Here is a 19,576-nt window from a genome sequence, read left to right as displayed (position 1 = left end):
ATGGTCTGAAGCTTGATGGCCCTTGCTCATGAGGCAGGGAATTGGCAACTTCACCCCATCACCCCCAGAGTGAGACAAACCAACCCCACCCGGACCGGGCCAACGCTCCAGCTTGGCGTCTGCCCAGCCCTCTCCACCTCCCATCCCACACCCGTCTGTCCTGGCCCTCCACATGCCCGATCCCTCACCCTCATCTGCCCCACCCCTCGCCAGGTCCCATCCCCCAGCCTTGTCTGCCCCACCCATCGCCACTTCCCATCCCCCACCCCTGTCTGCCCGCCCCTCTCCACCTCCCATCCTGTCTCCTGTCTGCCCCAGCCCTCCTAGCTCAGCCCCATGGAGTTTCTTTTAAAGGCAATATTGAATGAAGCAGCTGAGTCCCACCTGGTGCCAACTCCCCTGGGCTGGGCACGGGGACAGCAGGAGTGTGTACCACCCCTCTGCAGTGCGGGGGGTGGGGGTGGAGAAAGGGGCTACAAGAAGAGGGGCTGGGAGCTGAGCCCATCACTAGGGATCCAGTGTGAGCATCTGTCAGTGAGTGACGGCACCCCCTGCTCCTGCCCCATAGAAACAATGGTGAGTCCCCCTGCCCCCGCCTCCTGCCCCTTTTCCCCCACCCTCACCTTCACTGTGCCCCATGGAGCTCCAGGGCAGCTCCCTCTGCCCCCCACTTCCTTCCTGCCCCATGGAGCTCAGGGAGGTGCCCTCTGCCCCCATCTCACATACACACTGAGCAGGGCTCAGCCCCTCCAGTTGGGGGCAGTCGTATCTCATACACTCTCCTGCCCTGGGCATATCACATGGACGACTGACCGTTCCCATCCAGCCAGGTGCATGGATCCAGTTCCAAGGCCTAGAGCAGCCTCCCCTGCCTCTGCCCCCACTCCCTCGGCCAGAGGGGCCCACGCCCCAGCAGTAGCCAAGCTCTGGGGAGTGGAGGGGCATTGCCGGCACTCCTGATGCCCCCGTCTCTCCCCAGCTGCCTGGCCGGCTGCCCCATAGCGCTCTCTGGACAGCTGCCCTCCTGCTATGGCTGGGAATGGAGACACTCGGGCACATCAGACAAAAAAACCTCCACACCATCATCAACTACATCATGAGGTGAGTGACTCTGTCCCAGGGCAGCTTCAGCACAGGGGCAAGGGGCCCCAGCTTCATTCCTACCCCCTGCTCCAAAGGCTGGGGGGGCTCAGCTTAGAGGATAAAGGGTCTGCAGGGCTAACTCTGCCCCCAGAGGTGACCCCAGTAATCCCACAAGCACATGTTATGTCCATCTAGAGGACGATTCCCTCCCAGTAGATCATAGCTAAGGCAAAGGTGCACTGGGCTGGGAGCCAGGAGATCTGCTGTATAGTGCACATCACAGCCCTTGTTACTAAGCAGGGCCCTGTACCCCAGGCTGGTGGCCAGCTATGAGCCCCCAACCCTCTCCAAATCACCTGCACAAGGCCACTTCAGGCAGAGGTGGGACGAGAACCCAGCTCTCTAATGTGGCAGACACAGAGCCTTTCCCAGGGAATGAGCCACATATAGGTGCCATTGTTAGCCTCCCTTTAACCACAGTCACAGTCCCCTCCCAGAGCTGGGGGGAGAAATGTGGGGCCCCGTTCTCCAGTATTTTTTAACTCTCCAGCAAATCGCTGTGTGTCCCAGAGCCAACTGTGTGTCACGTCCCTCTCTTGGGGTGGCTCCGCATAAAAGCTCCTTCTTGTTCCTGGAGCTCAAGTGGTAACACTCAGCCTGGTGGAGCTGATGGATCAAAGCTCACACCGGGCTGATGATTCCAGGGGGTACCTGTGGCAGTTTCTGATCTTCTTAAAACCGCCCTCCAAGTGTATTTCATTCTCCCAGGGCGCAAACATCCCCTGACCCAGGCTGGAGCCCTGAGAGCCTAGAACCGGCCAGTGACGGCGCCATGTGCGACCCAGCCCAACTGTCCTGCGCTGCAGACGTTTGCCGCTCAGGGCTCGGGATAGGATGGTCTGGAGCCCCGCGGGCCCTCATTGCCCTTTGCTTTGCCTTCCCTTAGGTTTCAGGTTCAATACTCCTTCGCCGTCAGCCTGAGCAGAACCTATTGTGACAACCCGTCTGGTCTGAAACAGGAGCTGCGTAAGAATGAGCTGATGAGATTGTGGGCGGCCATTAACCGAAAGGGCGGCCTGTATGACCCGAAGGAAGGGCACATTGTGGCTGCCCAGGTGAACCCTCTGGACCGGGGGGCGGAACACTCTGAGTGGCGCCTGCTTTGGGGTCAGCAGCAGAGCCCCGTGCAGAAGCTCCTGGCCCGGACCTACAACAGCAGCAGCTGCCTGATTTTCTTCACCCTCAACTCGCCCTGCGTGACGACGTGCCTGCAGGAGAACGGGCCCTACAACATCCTAAAGATGGTGAGCGACACCTTCCTCAACATCAGCAATGACTACAAGGCCTTCGTCTTCCAAAAGATCTACTGGAGGGACTGGGAGAATGAGATGCCCCAGAGCCTGCTGGACGCCTGGCACCAGCTGAAAAACGTGCCCCTGCTGCGCTGCGACAACAACGGCTGCAGGGACTGCAGCGGGAACGACCCCAACACCAATCGCTGCCTGGCGAGGATGTGAGCGGTGGGGCAGGAGGGAAATCAGGGGACACAGGGGAGAGCAGAGGATGCGGGGGAGAGCAGGGGGCACGTTGGGAGGGGGTAGCGGGGCAGGAGACGCCATCGGAGGGTTGCGGGGGATGACGGGACGGGGGCACTGTCGGAGGGCTGGGGAGATGACAGGGTGGGGGCACCATTGGAGGGCTGGGGAGATGACGGGGTGGGGACACCATTGCTGGGGTGGGGGGATTATGGGGTGGGGGGCACTGATGGGGGGATGCAGGGTTGGAGGTGGTGGGATATTTCTTCTTGCAGTCCCCCCCAACCATATGATTAGCACCAATAAAGTGTCGGAGCATCCTGGGGCCTCATGTCTGTCCGTGCGTCTGGCGCCCTCGTCTCTGTCCGTGCGTCTCGGCTTTCCAGGTAGGGTTGCCAACTTTCTACGCACACGAAACCGAACACCTCTGACCCTCCCCCTGCCCCGTCCACCCCTCCTACATAGCTACGCCCCGCCCCTTCTCCGAGGCCCCGCCCCCACTCACTCCATCCCCGCCTCCCTCTGTCACTCGCTCTCCCCACCCTCATTCACTCATTTTCACCAGGGTGGCTCAGGGGGCTGGGGTGTGGGGGAGGGGGGGTGAGAGCTCCAGCTCGGGATGCGGGCTCTGGGGAGGGGCTGGGGATGGGGGATTTGGGGGGCAGTATGGGATTCCAGGCTGAGGCAGTAGGTTGGGATGCGAGAGGGGGTGAGGGCTCCGTCTGGGGGTTCAGGCTCTAGGGTGGGGGTAGGGATGAGGGGTTTGGAGGGCGGGAGGGGGCTCTGGGCTGGGGCAGGGAGTTGGGGCGCTGGGGGATGTGAGGGCTCTGGCTGGGGGTGCAGGCTCTGGGGTGGGGCCAGGGACAAGAGGTTTGGGGTGCAGGAGGGGGCTCTGGGCTGCACTGAGGGATTCGGAGAGTGGGGGGCCCCAACCCGCCGGGAGGGGAATCAGGGCTGGAGCAGGGGGTTGGGGCCTGGGAGGGGCTCCGGGGTGCAGGCTCCAGCTGGCGCTTACTTCAAGCAGCTCCTGGAAACAGCGGCATGTCCCCCCCTCTGCGCGCTGCCCCGTCCTCAAGCGCCGCCCCTGCTGCTCCCATTGGCCAAGGTTCCTGGCCAATGGGGGCAGTGGGGGCAGTGCGTGGGGTGGGGGCAGTGTGTAGAGCCCCCGGGCTGCCCCTATGCGTAGAAGGAAGAGGGCAGACATGGCAGCTGCTTCTGGGAGCCGCACGGTGCAGAGGCGAGCAGGGAGCCTGTCAGCCCCTCTGCGCTGCACCACCAACTGGACAGTCAATGGCCAGGTCGGCGGCGCTGACCGGAACTGCCAGGACCCCCGGTGTTCTGGTCAAAAAAACCGGACACCTGGTCACCCTATTTCCAGGGCACGTGAGGCCTCCCAGTCTCCCTGGCAGTGCCCCCTTCATCAGGCCAGGCCTGGGCCCCCACTTTTTGCCTGGGGCTCCCCCTGAGCCCAGACCCCTGGCAGAGTCACCCCCTGGGAGCAACACAGGCCGGCCTTTGCCAAACACCGAGCTCGGTGTGGATTAACCTGACCATCTGCTGCCTTCTGCTGGTGAACTGGAGGAAGACACGTGACGAGCACAAGGAACAGACCCTGGTTTGCATATTTCCTGCCAGCCCCCCACTGGCAGCAGGGAGACCCAACCCTGTGTGGGAAGGGGCTGAGAGGGGATCGGGGCAGACCTGCCCGTACGCCCTCGGCTGGGAGCATGATGACATGGAGGCCACACGCGCTGCCCCATGAGAACTGCTGGGCAAAGCGCTCTGGCTCCAGCACTGGGCGCACGTCCACCTGTAGTGGGACGTGTAGGTGCCCCATCGCCCCTTGGGGACCTGCAGCTGCCAGACTGATGGGACGAGGCTCCAGTCAGTGGCTGGAGACTCTGAGGTGCTGCGCTGGGGGTGGGGAACAGGGGGCAGGAGAGCCAGTTAGACAGAAACATGGGCCTGCCCTGGCTTGGTGAGTCGTACAGGCCTGTTTCATTTCATCAGCTTCTCTCCTTGAGCCAGATTCACCTGCTCGTTAACCAGGCAGGGATCCTCTGGTGTGGACAGGTGGGTGGTAAAGGCCTCGGCTAGGGTCAGGTGCCTGTTGCTAAATCCCGAGCTTCATAAGACAATTCAGAGGAGAAGAAACAGGTTTCTGTTCCGGGAAGGCGGCTCCAATCAAACACAAGAGAAACCCAGTAAAGCTTTAAAATCTGGACAATGCGCAGGGATGGGATTGTAGCAATCAGAAAGAATTCTATTTAATGGGAAATTACAAGGATCGTTCAATTGCACAATTAGGAAGTGACAGGGAAAGACTTGTTCACCCCACCTTCTCATTGCCCACAAGGCTGCCCATAACTCACTTTTCACGGCCTTCGCAAACGGACACCCAAGAACAACCCGTCCTCAGCTCCACCGAAACTTCAGGGAAGGCAGCACTGGCACAGTGACCTCTGCTGGGTCCAAGGCGCAAGGATGTCGCCAGTGCAGGGAGCGTGGGGTCAAGAGATGGGCTGCTGTAACACAGATACAAGCAGAGGGGTCACTGCTGAGGGCCTGCATTAGCAGGGCAGTTCAGGGGACGTAGTGCACCATCGCTCACCTGCCAAAGCGCTCAGGGAAATTGGCTGTGGCCAGGAGCAGCCAGGCCTCTGCGGCACCAGCCGATCTGCCTGGACTCTCCCCTACCCTCCCGTGTGAACCAAACTTCACCCCCTTGGAGCAGGTTAATGAGGGACACCTGCCAGTGGGCTGGCTGCCTCCTTGGCCAACGCTGGGGACGAGACCAATGAATCCAGAGCTAAACACACAAGTCTTTACAGCCCATGCCAAAGTGCCAGACTCCCAGGCTGAGTGTCTGCATGTGGGGCAGGACATGGGAGACCGACCACACACCTGCACTGGAGGTGAAGAGTTCCACAGGCAAAACGTGCAACAAACACCTGACGTGCATGTGTCAGGGATTCACACCATAATTGACCCAGCGAGCGACAGAGTTGTGAAGCACAAACCTGTTTTCAAGGGGGCTTTTCACTGTGTGAATTGCATGAAACCAGAGCATGGTAACGCCTAGGACCCCAGCCCTGGAGCAGGCCCCATTGTGCTAGGCACTGTACAAGCCCAGAATGAAAAGACACTTAGCCCCCACATAGGTCAGCAGCAGGGTTTCAATTGCTCAGATCCCAGCTTGTTCTCTGAGCTCCAGGAGCTATTACTAGCCCTTTCCTCAACCATCCACCAGAGAAGGACGTGAGCAATGTTTTCTCAGTGGGTTACCATAGTATTCACTTGTCAGCAGCGTATTGGTGCCCAGGAATCCTGGATTCTCCCCCCAGCTCTGGGAGGGGAGTGTGGCTTAGTGGTTAGAAATCTGAGCCCCTAACGTGGGTTAGTCACTCTGAAAACAGCGTGGGACTATAGCAGTGGCTTTTGTCATCTTAGAGACCTGGGTCCTGGACATTTTTTCCCACACCACATTTTTGTCATCAAATTCAAATTTGGCAGCTTCAAAAACCTGAGGCACAAAACTGATCACGATCACTTTAAAGTATTTTTAAAAAATACGGATGTTCCTAAAAATGGCATTCTTGGAATATCTGGTCTGTGAACAATGCTATTACACACACACACACACGCACACACCCCTCTATTTTTCAACAATTTATCGGAAGCTTGTTCAGGGCACTGACCAGACACCGGCCCTTCTGTTGCAGAGGGTGGGAAGAATGATTCTGGGGGTGATGCCTGGTCTGGGTACTAGGGCATTGGGGTTCCGGCCTTAGCTCTACCACTGTCTTTGGCGGGTCCCCTCCTGTCTGGATGCCTCAGTTTGCCCCTCTCTAAGCTGGATCTATAACATTTGTGTGCTTCATAAGGTTGTTAAGAGCCAGCCCAAAACTGAAGGCAGCCACAGAAATGACACCCCACCAGTGTGTGCAGAGAGCCAGTGCCCACAGGTGACTGACACGACGGGGAAGTTTGTCTGCACAGAAACTGGGAGGGGTCACTCTCAGCTCATGTAAACGGATCCGTGCTAGTGCCTGTAAACAGCAGGGCGGGTGCAGTTGTGTGGTGGGTGCTCGACCTAGCTGCCCAAGTAGCCGATCACCATGGTCAGACCTCCCCTGTCACCTGCCTCAGCCCCACTTCCTCATCGTAAAGCCTCTGAATGGTCTTACCAGGGGATACCCATCCAGCAAGAACAAATGTAAGACCAAGAGTAAGGGGAAGTCCCCAAGGCCTCCTGAACAGAGACACAATGGGTCCCTAGAGCTCTTTGGACCATGATGGGACGAGAGATGTGAAAGGGCTTTTTGAGAAATCATTAACTGCTTAATTCATGCTCCTGTCCTAGTCTTTGCTGACCTGAGCAAGCCATTCATCCTACATACAGATGCCAGTTTGGAGGGTTTAGGAGCAGTCCAATACCAGGAAGTTGAAGGCAAACATAAACCTGTGGCCTTTGCCAGCCAAGGGCTGTGTGACAGTGAAACTCGCTACCCCATCCACAAGCTGGAGTTCTTGGCCTTGAATTGGCCCATCAATGAGAAGTTTTGTGACTGCTTGTATCATGCTAGGTTTCAAGTGTGGACAGGCAACAATCCGCTGACTTACATGTTGACAAGGGCTAAACTGGAAGCTACAGGGCAGAGATGGGTGGCCGCCTTGACTAGCTACGAGTTCTGCATTCAGTACCAATCAGGGAGAAGCAATGTAGATGCAGATGCGTTGTCCTGGCATCCGCGGCCATCGGAAGTTGCTGTGATTCCTATGGATGGAGTGAGAGCAATTTGCAGTGTGAGTCATCGAGAGCCAGAGGTTCATGAGAGCCTTCATGGTTGTGTTGCAGAAACTCTGGGCCTGCCCCCTTAGAGTGTGCCTTTTGCTTCAGTGAACTATACGGTGTTGGACCAATCTCCATTGCCCATCCTCAATGCCGCTGACTGGCAAAAAGCCCAAGGGCAAGATATTGACATTCTTGACACACGACTTGCAAAAAGAGAGGGGCAAAACCCTGTTGCAATTATTCCATCTTCCCCCGAGGGTAGACTGCGATTGAGGGAATGGAGCAAACCAAGACTGATACAGGGAGTGCTGCACCGGATCACAGTAGACCCTTTACAGAATCAACTAACACGATCAGTGCTACCAAAAGGATACAGAGCCCTGGCCGTGGGCCCTGCATGATGACTTTGGACATTTGGGAATGGAGAGAACCCTGGAACTTATCCATAGTAGGTTCTACTGGCTGAGGATGTACGCAAGAAATGCAAGACATGCGCCCGGTGTGTTCAAACTCTGCTCACTAGAGCAGCATATCTGAAGAATATCACCAGCAGCAAACCTTTGGAGCTGGTATGCATTGATGTCTTGTCTTTAGAAGTGGACAGGAGGAATGCTGGGAACATTTTAGTAGTGACTGACCATTTTACCCACTATGCCCAGGCATATCCTACACGTGACCAGAGGGCCACCACCATTGCTTGAGTGTTGTGGGAGAAATATTTTTCAGTATATGGATTCCTGGCTTGGATACACTCTGACCAGGGATGGGACTTTGAGAGTCACCTCCTGCAGGAAGTGCTAAGGATGGCAGGAATTAAGAAGTCCAGAACAACACCTTAGCACCCAGGGCCAGCCTTAGGGAAAATGGCACCCTGGGCAAATTTGTATTTTGGTGGCTTGGCCCCAATGGGCCTGGCACCACCCCCCCCCCATTTTCCCTGGCACCCATGGACACCCCAACCCCTGCACCCCCATCCCGTGCCCCCATGCCACTAACAAAAAAGAAATAGCTGATACCAGTGGCTAAGGAACCAAAGGCATGGGGCTAAGGAAGCTGGGGGCATGGGGCAAGGCTAGAGATCCAAATCTGGGGTCATCTGAGCAAGAAGTTCCTGAGACAATGCCCCAAAAAAATAGCTTGGCTTAAACTTCACAGATTCATACAGCATTTTGGAGGGCACACCTGGCTTCCCAAATGCAAATGGTTAGTGGGACGGGGGAGGCAGAGGGCTGAACTGGAAGTGATGGTGGGGGTGAGGAATAATGCGGGGAGAAGAGAGACAGATGCAAAGTGACTGTAACCACTATGTAATATAAATGTTGAGTTCTTGGGACACAGACAACATTGGAGGTTTCTCTCACTGGCTCTGTTAGCAGCTACAGACTCCAACCATTTAAAAGCACGACCATTCTCCCCAGTCCACTATCACAACTTGTACAGAGGGTGGGGAGTATTTAGAAATCACTCAGCAGCAGTGTGGCCTAGTGGGGAGAGCAGTGCACTGGGACTCAGAAAGCCTGGGACTCTGCCACTGGCCTGCAGAGTGACATTGTGCCTCAGTTTCCACATGTAAACTAGGTGCATGGGCATGAACTCTGTGGATGCTCCGGGGCTGGAGCACCCACATGGAAAAATTAGTGTGTGCTCTGCACCCATCAGCAGCCAAGCTCCCCTTGCTCCCTGCCCCACCTCCTCCTCCCACCCTGAGCACGCCGCATCTCCACTTCTCTGCCTACCTCCCAGCACTTCCCTCCCAGCTGCCGCCAAACAGCTGTTTGGCTGTGTTAGCACACTCCGGGGCGGGGGGGAGGAGCGGGAATGTGGTGCGCTCGGGGAGGAAGCGGGGAAGAGGCGGGGCCAGGGCAGGGATTTGGGGAAGGAGTTGGAATGGGGACGGAGCAGGGGTGGGGCCTCATGGAAGGGGTGGAGTGAGGGCAGGGCCGGGCGCAGAGCGGGGGTCGAGCACCCACGGGAAAGAAGGAAAGTCAGCGCCTATGACTAGGTGAATAATTATGTTTCCCCTGCTTAAGCGCTACAGAGGGAAAGCGCTCTGTAAGATCTAGGTGTTGTCATTATCTGTCTGCAGGGGCGTCTGAACTGCACACCTAGGTGATAATTACAACAACCCACGGGACCACTAACTCCACCAACAGCTTTCTTTTTCTGTTCCAAAAGCTGGGAAATTAAATAGCAAAAAGCTTTGTTAACACACAGTTAATGTTGCCCAGCAATGGTTTGTGTCCTTCCAGGATGTCAAATTCAGCAAAACTCAAACTCGTGAGCACCGGGCAGCACGGAGTGAAGGTAAGAGCCCACACCACGGAAACTCTGCCCTCTTGGAGCAGTGCCCCAATAGCCCCCACCCCGTCCTTGTCTGGCACTGACCGGGAGCTCCCTGTACGCAAACCTTCATCTGTGCCACAGAAAGAAAACCACAGCTATTGAACGTGACAGCTCCTTCCGCCCTTTGCAGCCCCTTCACCCTTGGGCACACGAGACCATCACGCTATGTTCACTTACCCGCTGCCCTCCTCTCCCACCTCACTGGTGACAGTCCCCATGACAAGGAGCCCCTGCATCTGGCTAGTGGCAGAACTGACACCACTGGGTCCCCAACTTCTTTGCCATGTAATTATTATGCATCGGGGTGGGGGGATTTGCTGAACTGGGCGAGAGGGAAGCCATGCCCCCTTGAGTAGGTTAGTGGAGATGGTGCTAGAGTAGGAGACCAGCAACTTGTGTTCTAATCTCTTCACTGAACTTTGGCACTGCTGTGCCTCAGTTACCCCATATGAAAAATCTGTTGTTTACCCTCCCTATGTAAAGGGCTTAAAGCTGTGGAGGAGAGGTCTATGTACATTCAGAGAGGCAAGCTGTGTGAGGTAACCTCTTCAATTGACCCAGCTTCCGCTGGTGAGAGACACAAGCTGTCAAGTTGCACAGGTCGGCCCTGAAAATGAGCACCGTGTAAATGCCAAAGCATGTCTCTCTCACCAGCCGAGGCTGGTCCAATAAAATACGTTACCTCCCCCAAATCAATTCTTCAGTACCCCAGAACTGACATGGCTACGACATCGCTGTATAGTACAGTGAGAAGTTTTTACTCTCCGCTTCCCCTGTTCTCCTTTTTGGGGGTGATGCAGAGGCAGCTGCCTGACCCACTGAGCTGCCCTCGGGTGCCTGAGCCCCACACCCATGAGCTATTGCCTGTGCTCTGTGCTTCACTCCCCCTGCCCTGCGCAGGGACCCTGTATCTGCCCCCCAGACGCTCTCGAGCTGCGTTTGGGACAGGCTCAGCCACTTGCAGCAGATCAATAAATCAGAGCAAAAGTTTGTGCACAAGAAGGAAAAGCTTCTGAGCGATTCCTCTGTGCGTTCAGTTCTCCCCCAGACCCCACCCAGGGGAGCAGTGAGATGGGATCCCAGGGGGCACAGCCTGGGGCTACCCAGGGGGAAGGTGTTACCTGGGGCTGCCACGCTCAGGGCCAGGGCGACCGAGCCCCAAGCCAGGAGCTTCCTGCTGGATGGCATCTCCCTGGCTTGCGCTGGGCATCCCTCGGAGCTGCTCTCCCCTTATGGAGCTGCCAGGTGGGCCGCCCCCCAGAGCCACCTGCTAACAAGGAGATTTCACAGCTGCCCAGCTGCACATTGTTTCTGTTCCACCCCCCCCGGATGTGCAGGGAGAGGCAAATCCTCCTCACCCAGCCCTGAGGCTGGTGCCTCTGCCTTTGGTAAACTGCCCCACTCCAGATGTGCCCCACTGACCCACTCAATCATAGCTGCTGACTCAATTATTTCTTCAACTTGCTTTTACAAAGCTTATCTCTTGCCTTGTCCTTTACGGCTATGCCCACTCAGACCAAGTGAGGCCTACATGGGCCAGGTCTAAAAGACACACAGACACACAGCACTCACATACACTATCACACAACCATGCAGAAAAGCAGAAAAGTAAATAAACATGCTCACACACTAAACACCATGAATCTCGCACTGACACAGAAACATGCACTTGCTGAGTGGCTAAAGAAGAAAACACAGCTTGGTTTGGATTCTGTTCCTGGAGTTGTGTAATTGGGGCAGTACCCGAAGACTGAAAATAGGAGCGGGCATCAGGACTTCTGGGTTCTCTCCCAGCTCCAGGAGGGAAGAGGGGTCTAGTAGCTAGATCAAGGTGCCTGGGAACCAGGACTTCTGGGTTCTATGCCTATCTCTAGGTGGGGCCCTGTGGGTTAGAGCAGCGGGGTCTGGGAGCTGGGGCTTGGGTTCTATCACTGGTTTTGGGAGGGGAGTAATCTTCATTGGTTTGATGGAGGAAGGGCTGGGAGCCAGGGCTGCTGAGTTCTATCCCTGGCTCTGGGTGGGGATTGATGTTTAATGGGTTAGAATGCAAGGGCTGGGAGTTAGGAATCCTGGGTTCTATTCCTGGTTCTGGGAGGAGTGTGGGGAGTAATGGGATCACAGCAACAAGGTTTTAATTCAAGCTATGCCACTGGTTCTTTGTGTGACCTCGGGCAAGTTGCTGTTTGTCTCTGTACCACAGATTTTCATCTAGAAAATAGAGGAATAATAATATGTAGGGAGCAACCTCATGTGAGAATTAATAGGTCATATTTCTGCAAGGTTTAATATCAGTTAATAGTTCTGTAGGGATAGAGGTGAAATTGTTATTACTTTGTATGCACACACCCCTATATTTGGATTGTTTCATTGCTGATCTTGTATATAAAATCACAACGATTTTCAAGTTATGCTTATGTCCTAAATAAAAAATCTGTCTATAAACACAGTATCTCTCATGTAGGATATTGTCTGTATTTCTAAGTAAAAATAGTGGCATATTTCATTTTTTAGTAAAGTAATTCAGTGTAAACTGCTTGTTTACATGGTATTTGGCATTCATCTTGAGAAACAAATATAAAGGAGGGTTTCTACCTGAAACCTTCCCAAGCCAGGAAAGTATTTGGCTTCAAAATTCTTTTATTGAGATGTATTTGTATTTGTAGAATCATATTTTGACTTCTTAACCCTTCATCCCCATACCAGTCTGTAAATTGCATTCAATTCTAACATGGATTTGATTCCATCCCTCAGTGATTGAAGGAGCTGACTAAGAGTTAACACCCCATTGAGGTGGATTAATCAGCAGTTCAGTTTCACACTCCTTTGATGAGGCTGAATAGAGACAGAGCTATTCTTCCCCTCCAGGCAAAAAAAGAGCATTTGGCAACTGCCTCTGGTGATTAAAGACCCCAGGGAAGCTGGAACAGAGACACTCATTAGGCCTGGTTTTCTCACAGATTTTGTGCCAGTACAGGTAGGAAGCTGATGTGCGGCTGCCATTCGCACCCCAGAGATCCCCAGAACTATATACAAACAATAACACACAGCCATGCGCTCATAAAAAATACACAGTGAAACAAACATTGAATCATGCACTCCCACCTGTAGAAACACAGAGTAACATAACTCACTTATATATGCAATCAGAGAAACACACAGCCCAAAAACACAGGCTCATACAATCAATATCCAAAGAGTACACAGGCTCTCACATACAAACACAAAATACCAAGAGAGACACTTACACACTCTATTTCCAAACAACAGCATCCAAACATAGAATCATAGAATATCAGGGTTGGAAGGGACCTCAGGAGGTCATCTAGTCCAACCCCCACTCAGATACAAACACACAAACATGTACTCTTGAGTGTCTAAATAAGAAAGGGCTGCCCTCTTTTGATACTGTTCCTCAAGCAAAATTCACCCCATGAAACTAGAATCACAGAATCACAGGACTGGAAGGGACCTCACAAGGTCATCTATTCCAGTCCCCTACACTCAAGATGGGACTAAGTATTACCCCTAGACCATCCCTGACAGGTGTTTGTCTAACCTGTTCTTAAAAATCTTCAATGTTGGAGATTCCACAACCTCCCTAGGCAATTTATTCCAGTTCTTAGCAACCCTGACAGTTAGGACTAGTCTACACTAGTCTACTACACTACTACACTACTAGTCTATGAGTCGAAAGAATAGTAAATATGGCAGGCGACCAGCTTGGCTTAATGGTGAAATCCTAGCGGATCTTAAACATAAAAAAGAAGCTTACAAGAAGTGGAAGCTTGGACATATGACCAGGGAAGAGTATAAAAATATTGCTCGGGCATGTAGGAAAGATATCAGGAGGGCCAAATCGCACCTGGAGCTGCAGCTAGCAAGAGATGTCAAGAGTAACAAGAAGGGTTTCTTCAGGTATGTTGGCAACAAGAAGAAAGCCAAGGAAAGTGTGGGCCCCTTACTGAATGAGGGAGGCAACCTAGTGACAGAGGATGTGGAAAAAGCTAATGTACTCAATGCTTTTTTTGCCTCTGTTTTCACTAACAAGGTCAGCTCCCAGACTGCTGTGCTGGGCATCACAAAATGGGGAAGAGATGGCCAGCCCTCTGTAGAGATAGAGGTGGTTAGGGACTATTTAGAAAAGCTGGACGTGCACAAGTCCATGGGGCCGGACGAATTGCATCCGAGAGTGCTGAAGGAATTGGCGGCTGTGATTGCAGAGCCCTTGGCCATTATCTTTGAAAACTCGTGGCGAACGGGAGAAGTCCCGGATGACTGGAAAAAGGCTAATGTAGTGCCCATCTTTAAAAAAGGGAAGAAGGAGGATCCTGGGAACTACAGGCCAGTCAGCCTCACCTCAGTCCCTGGAAAAATCATGGAGCAGGTCCTCAAAGAATCAATCCTGAAGCACTTAGAGGAGAGGAAAGTGATCAGGAACAGTCAGCATGGATTCACCAAGGGAAGGTCATGCCTGACTAATCTAATCGCCTTTTATGATGAGATTACTGGTTCTGTGGATGAAGGGAAAGCAGTGGATGTATTGTTTCTTGACTTTAGCAAAGCTTTTGACACGGTCTCCCACAGCATTCTTGTCAGCAAGTTAAGGAAGTATGGGCTGGATGAATGCACTATAAGGTGGGTAGAAAGCTGGCTAGATTGTCGGGCTCAACGGGTAGTGATCAATGGCTCCATGTCTAGTTGGCAGCCGGTGTCAAGTGGAGTGCCCCAGGGGTCGGTCCTGGGGCCCGTTTTGTTCAATATCTTCATAAATGATCTGGAGGATGGTGTGGATTGCACTCTCAGCAAATTTGCGGATGATACTAAACTGGGAGGAGTGGTAGATACGCTGGAGGGGAGGGATAGGATACAGAAGGACCTGGACAAATTGGAGGTTTGGGCCAAAAGAAATCTGATGAGGTTCAATAAGGATAAGTGCAGGGTCCTACACTTAGGATGGAAGAATCCAATGCACCGCTACAGACTAGGGACCGAATGGCTAGGCAGCAGTTCTGCGGAAAAGGACCTAGGGGTGACAGTGGACGAGAAGCTGGATATGAGTCAGCAGTGTGCCCTTGTTGCCAAGAAGGCCAATGGCATTTTGGGATGTATAAGTAGGGGCATAGCGAGCAGATCGAGGGACGTGATCGTTCCCCTGTATTCGATACTGGTGAGGCCTCATCTGGAGTACTGTGTCCAGTTTTGGGCCCCACACTACAAGAAGGATGTGGATAAATTGGAGAGAGTCCAGCGAAAGGCAACAAAAATGATTAGGGGTCTAGAGCACATGACTTATGAGGAGAGGCTGAGGGAGCTGGGATTGTTTAGTCTGCAGAAGAGAAGAATGAGGGGGGATTTGATAGCTGCTTTCAACTACCTGAAAGGGGGTTCCAAAGAGGATGGCTCTAGACTGTTCTCAATGGTAGCAGATGACAGAACGAGGAGTAATGGTCTCAAGTTGCAATGGGGGAGGTTTAGATTGGATATTAGGAAAAACTTTTTCACTAAGAGGGTGGTGAAACACTGGAATGCGTTACCTAGGGAGGTGGTAGAATCTCCTTCCTTAGAGGTTTTTAAGGTCAGGCTTGACAAAGCCCTGGCTGGGATGATTTAACTGGGACTTGGTCCTGCTTTGAGCAGGGGGTTGGACTAGATGACCTTCTGGGGTCCCTTCCAACCCTGATATTCTATGATTCTATGATTCTATGATACACTGGCAACATTAAAGCACTGCTTCGGCTTTAACGTGGCTTGTATAGTCACGGCAGAGCACGGGGAGAGAGCTCTCCCAGCGTTTTAAGAAACCACCTCCACAAGGGGAATAGCTACCAGAGCAGCTCCCAGTGCTGCTGCACTGTCTACACTGGTGCTTTACAGCGCTGAAACTTGCAGTGCTTAGGGGGGTGTTTTTTCACACCCCTGAGTGAGAAAGTTGCAGCGCTGTAAAATGCCAGTGTAGACAAGCCCTTAGGAAGTTTTTCCTAATGTCCAATCTAAACCTAAACAGAGCATATTTGATTGGTTCCCTCCTGTATTTTCTAAGTTTCCTCCCAGTCTGCTAAGTCTCCTTACACATGATCTTAGCCATAGCTTGTGACCCAATTATTGCTTGAACTTGTTTTTACACAGCTTATCTCTTGCCTTTTTCTTGACTGCTGGACCCACTCAGACCAAGTGAGAGCTACATGGGCCAGGTCTAAAAGACACACTTAGAGAATTCACATACACTAACACACAACCATGCAGAAAAGCAGAAAAGCAAATAAACTTGCTCACACACTACCACACACTGACACAGAAACAGGCACTCGCTGAGTCGCTAAACAAGAAAACACATCTTGGTTTGGATTCTATTTCTGGAGATGTGTAATTGGGGTGGTACCAGGAGACTGGAAATAAAAGCAGGCATTAGGACTCCTGGGTTCTATCCAAGCTCTCGGAAGGAAGTGGAATCTAGTGGTCAGATTGAGATGTCTGGGAGCTAGGACTCCTGGGTTCTATTCCATATCTCTTGGTGCAGTGTGGGTTACAGCAGAGGGGGCTCTATGGCATGGTCTTAGGTTCTATCACTGGTTCTGGGAGGGGAATAGACTCTACTGGTTAGATGGAGGCGGCTGGAAGCTATGGCTCCTGAGTTCTGGCTCTGAGTGAGGAGTGGTGTTTAATTGGTTAGAAGGGGAGTTAAGAATCCTGGATTCTATTCCTGGTTCCAGGAGAAATTTGGGGTGTACAGGATAGGAATTGGGTCACAACTACAAGTTATAATTCAGGCTATACCACTGACTTTTTTTGTGACTTTGGGCAAGTTACTTTCCTTCTCTGGGGCACAGTTTTCCATGTGGAAAATAGAGAGATAATAATATGTACAGAGCAACCTCATATGAGAATTAATAGGTGATATTTCTGCAAGGTTTAATAATAGGTTAATATTTCTGTAGGGATAGTAGTGAGATGTTAAGAGGAAGATTTACAAACATTGATATTACTTTTGAAACTCACACACCTATATTTGGATTGTTTCATTTCTGAACTTGTATTTCAAATCACAACAATTTTGAAGTTACATTTGTATCATAAATAAACAGTCTATAAATACAGGATCTATCATGTAGGATGTTGAGTTTGTTTCTTTTTAAGTAAAAAATAGTGTCACTTATAATTTTTTAGTCAGTGAAAACAGCTGGGGGGTTTGTTTGTTTTTTTGGTGGTTCAAAATTGTGTTATTGACATGGGTTTGTATTTCTGGCATCACATTTTGGAGTCTCAACCCCTCTTCCCCATTCCAGTCTCTAAATTGCATCAAATTCTAACAAGGATTTGAGTCCATCCCCCAGTGATTGAAGAAGCTGAGGGAGAGGGAGTTAACACCCCATTGAGGTGGATTAATCAGCAGTTCAGTTTCACACTCCTTTAACATGGCTGGATAGAGTCAGAGCTATTGTTCCTGTCCAGGCTAAGAAGAGCATTTGTCAACTGCCTCTGGTGATTAAAGGCCCCCAGGGGAGTTAGAAAAGACACACTCTTTAGGCTTGGTTTACTCACAGATTTTGTACCAGAACTGGTAGGAAGCTGATGTCATGCTGCTATCCTCACCCCAGAGATCCCCAGGAACTATATTCAAATAACCACACACAATCATATGCTCCTACTCAAATACACAGTCAAACACACAGAGAGATGTATGTACTCCCACATGTAGAAACAAAGGCCTGCTTCCTACATAAGGAAATTGACTGGCAGAACATAAAAGGTTGTTACAAGGAGGAGGGAGAAAAAATGTTCTTCTTAACCTCTTAGGATAGGACAAGAAACAATGGGCTTAAATTGCAGCAAGGACAGTTTAGGCTGGACATTAGGAAAAACTTCCTAACAGTCAGGGTTGTTAAAAACAGGAATAAGTTGCCTAGGGAGGTTGTGGAATCTCCATCACTGGAGATTTTTAAGAGCAGGTTAGATAAAACACCCCCTCAGGGATGCTCTAGATAATACTTAGTGCTGCCATGAGTGCAGGGGACTGGACTAGATGACCTCTCGAGGTCCCTTCCAGTCCTATGATGCTATGATACTATAACTATAGTGGTAATATAATATTGTTATGGCTCAATGCGGACCAGGTCCAGAAGTACTCACTGTATAGCTATGATGTCATAACAGCCATGTGGACCCTCTATTCTGGAACAAAAGTGAAGCAAAGTAATTATTTCAGGACAAAGTCCTTTTATTCAGGAATAGTGTGTCCATGTGGGGAGTTACACCAGCATAATAATTATTCTGCTTTAGTTCTGCTGGTCAATTTTCCTTTTTAGACAGGCCCTTAGACTCCTTAGGCCTAGTCTACACTGCAGAGTTAGATCGATGCAAGGCAACTTACATTGTCCTAACTATGGAAGTGTCTACACTTAAATTTTGCTCCTGCTGATGTAACTGCCCAGCTACCCCAACTTAATAACTCTTCCTCCAAGGGTGAAGCCTGATGTAGTTAGGTCGATGCAGTATCAATGTAGACACTACATTAACTTATATTGACTGTTACTGGCTTTCAGAAGCCTTCCCACAGTGCCCCACACTGACAGTACAATCGATACAACAGCCTCTGGTGCGGACACACACCGCCGACATAAGAAGCAAAGTGTGGACCTGCAGAAATGATGTAATTACTGAGGCAGATGTATGCCGATGTAAGTTAGGTCAACTTAATTTTGTGGTGTAGACATGGCGTTGGTCCCTTTGGAGTGTTTGAAAAGAGCTCTTCTTCCAGCCTGGTGTTTATCCCTTTGATGTATTTACAGAGAAGAATCAGATCCCCTCTTAGCTTTCTGCAAAGATTATAAAATATTATTATTTTTAACACACATATACACGCATCATTTCATTGCTGAACTCTAATTTGAAATCCATGATCTAGATAATAATAAAGTTCTCTTTCTGTCATGAGTAAACATGTGTATAAATACAGGAGCTGTCATTTTTGCATTTGTCTGTATTTCTTTATAAGTAACATATTTTATTATAATTTTGTAGAAAACTAGGTCAATGAAAACTGCAAGTTTCTTTGGCATTTGGCTTTCATCTTCACACATCAATATAAAATCTAGATATACAGAAAAGACTTGCTGTAGACAGTGTGCTATTGAGATGGGTTTTTCCTTATGCCATCACATTTTGCCTTATGCTTCCCCATCTCAGGATCTAAAATGAATTTGCATCTAGGTCTAACATGGATTGGAGCCTAATCTCCAGTGATTGAATGAGCTGTCGGGGGGTGGGGGTGGGGGGTTGAGGGAGTTAGCACCCCACTGAAGGTTAACCAGCAGTTCAGTTTCATGCCCCTGTGACCTGGCTGGCTATGCCAGGCAAATGAAGTGCATGTGGCTATTTCCTTTGCGGAATAAAGACCTAAATGGAGAGATATTGACCAGGACTGGTCTACACACAGATTTTGTACAGTTGAAGATCAGAAGATGATATCAGTCTCCTGGTGCAAACCCAGAGATTCCCAGGAACTATACCCAAACAACAGTGTGCACACATGCACAAACAAATTTATATAATCATTCACACATAAACTCCACAAACCACACACTCATAGACCCTAACAAGCCCTGTCTGAGTGTCTGACTAATACAGGTGTGACACTCTGTACTTCAGAGTATAACCCTGGCACTCCCATATTCACCACTATGATATGATTATGATGTTTTGTACAATGCATGCCTTGTGAGGTATTATTTGAAGTCTTGATCTGTGGAATGATAATAACATGTTGGATTGTATGTGCTAACACTGTATGTAAAGTTATGAAGCGTTACTTTATGTGTTACTG

General features: G+C 51.0%; 1 protein-coding gene across 1 annotated transcript; it reads left to right on the top strand.

Annotated features, from left to right (window-relative positions):
• Positions 1 to 522: 522 nt before the first annotated feature.
• LOC122463702 lies at positions 523 to 2,600 on the top strand. Its single transcript, XM_043534884.1, has 3 exons — positions 523 to 576; positions 980 to 1,101; positions 2,030 to 2,600. Exons 1-3 carry the CDS (start codon positions 574 to 576, stop codon positions 2,598 to 2,600), a joined length of 696 nt encoding a protein of 231 aa, XP_043390819.1. The 5' UTR covers positions 523 to 573.
• Positions 2,601 to 19,576: the final 16,976 nt, after the last annotated feature.

The sequence above is a fragment of the Chelonia mydas genome, chromosome 23, assembly GCF_015237465.2.
Source record: "Chelonia mydas isolate rCheMyd1 chromosome 23, rCheMyd1.pri.v2, whole genome shotgun sequence".
NCBI classification, from domain to species: domain Eukaryota; kingdom Metazoa; phylum Chordata; order Testudines; family Cheloniidae; genus Chelonia; species Chelonia mydas.
This window is presented reverse-complemented; position numbering and strand designations above follow the sequence as displayed.

What these genes read in the sequence shown, in the direction of transcription:
- LOC122463702 (XM_043534884.1), top strand. An exon ending in ATCATCAACTACATCATGAG is followed by an intron (nt 1,102 to 2,029) that starts GTGAGTGACTCT and finishes GCCTTCCCTTAG; the next exon opens with GTTTCAGGTTCAATACTCCT.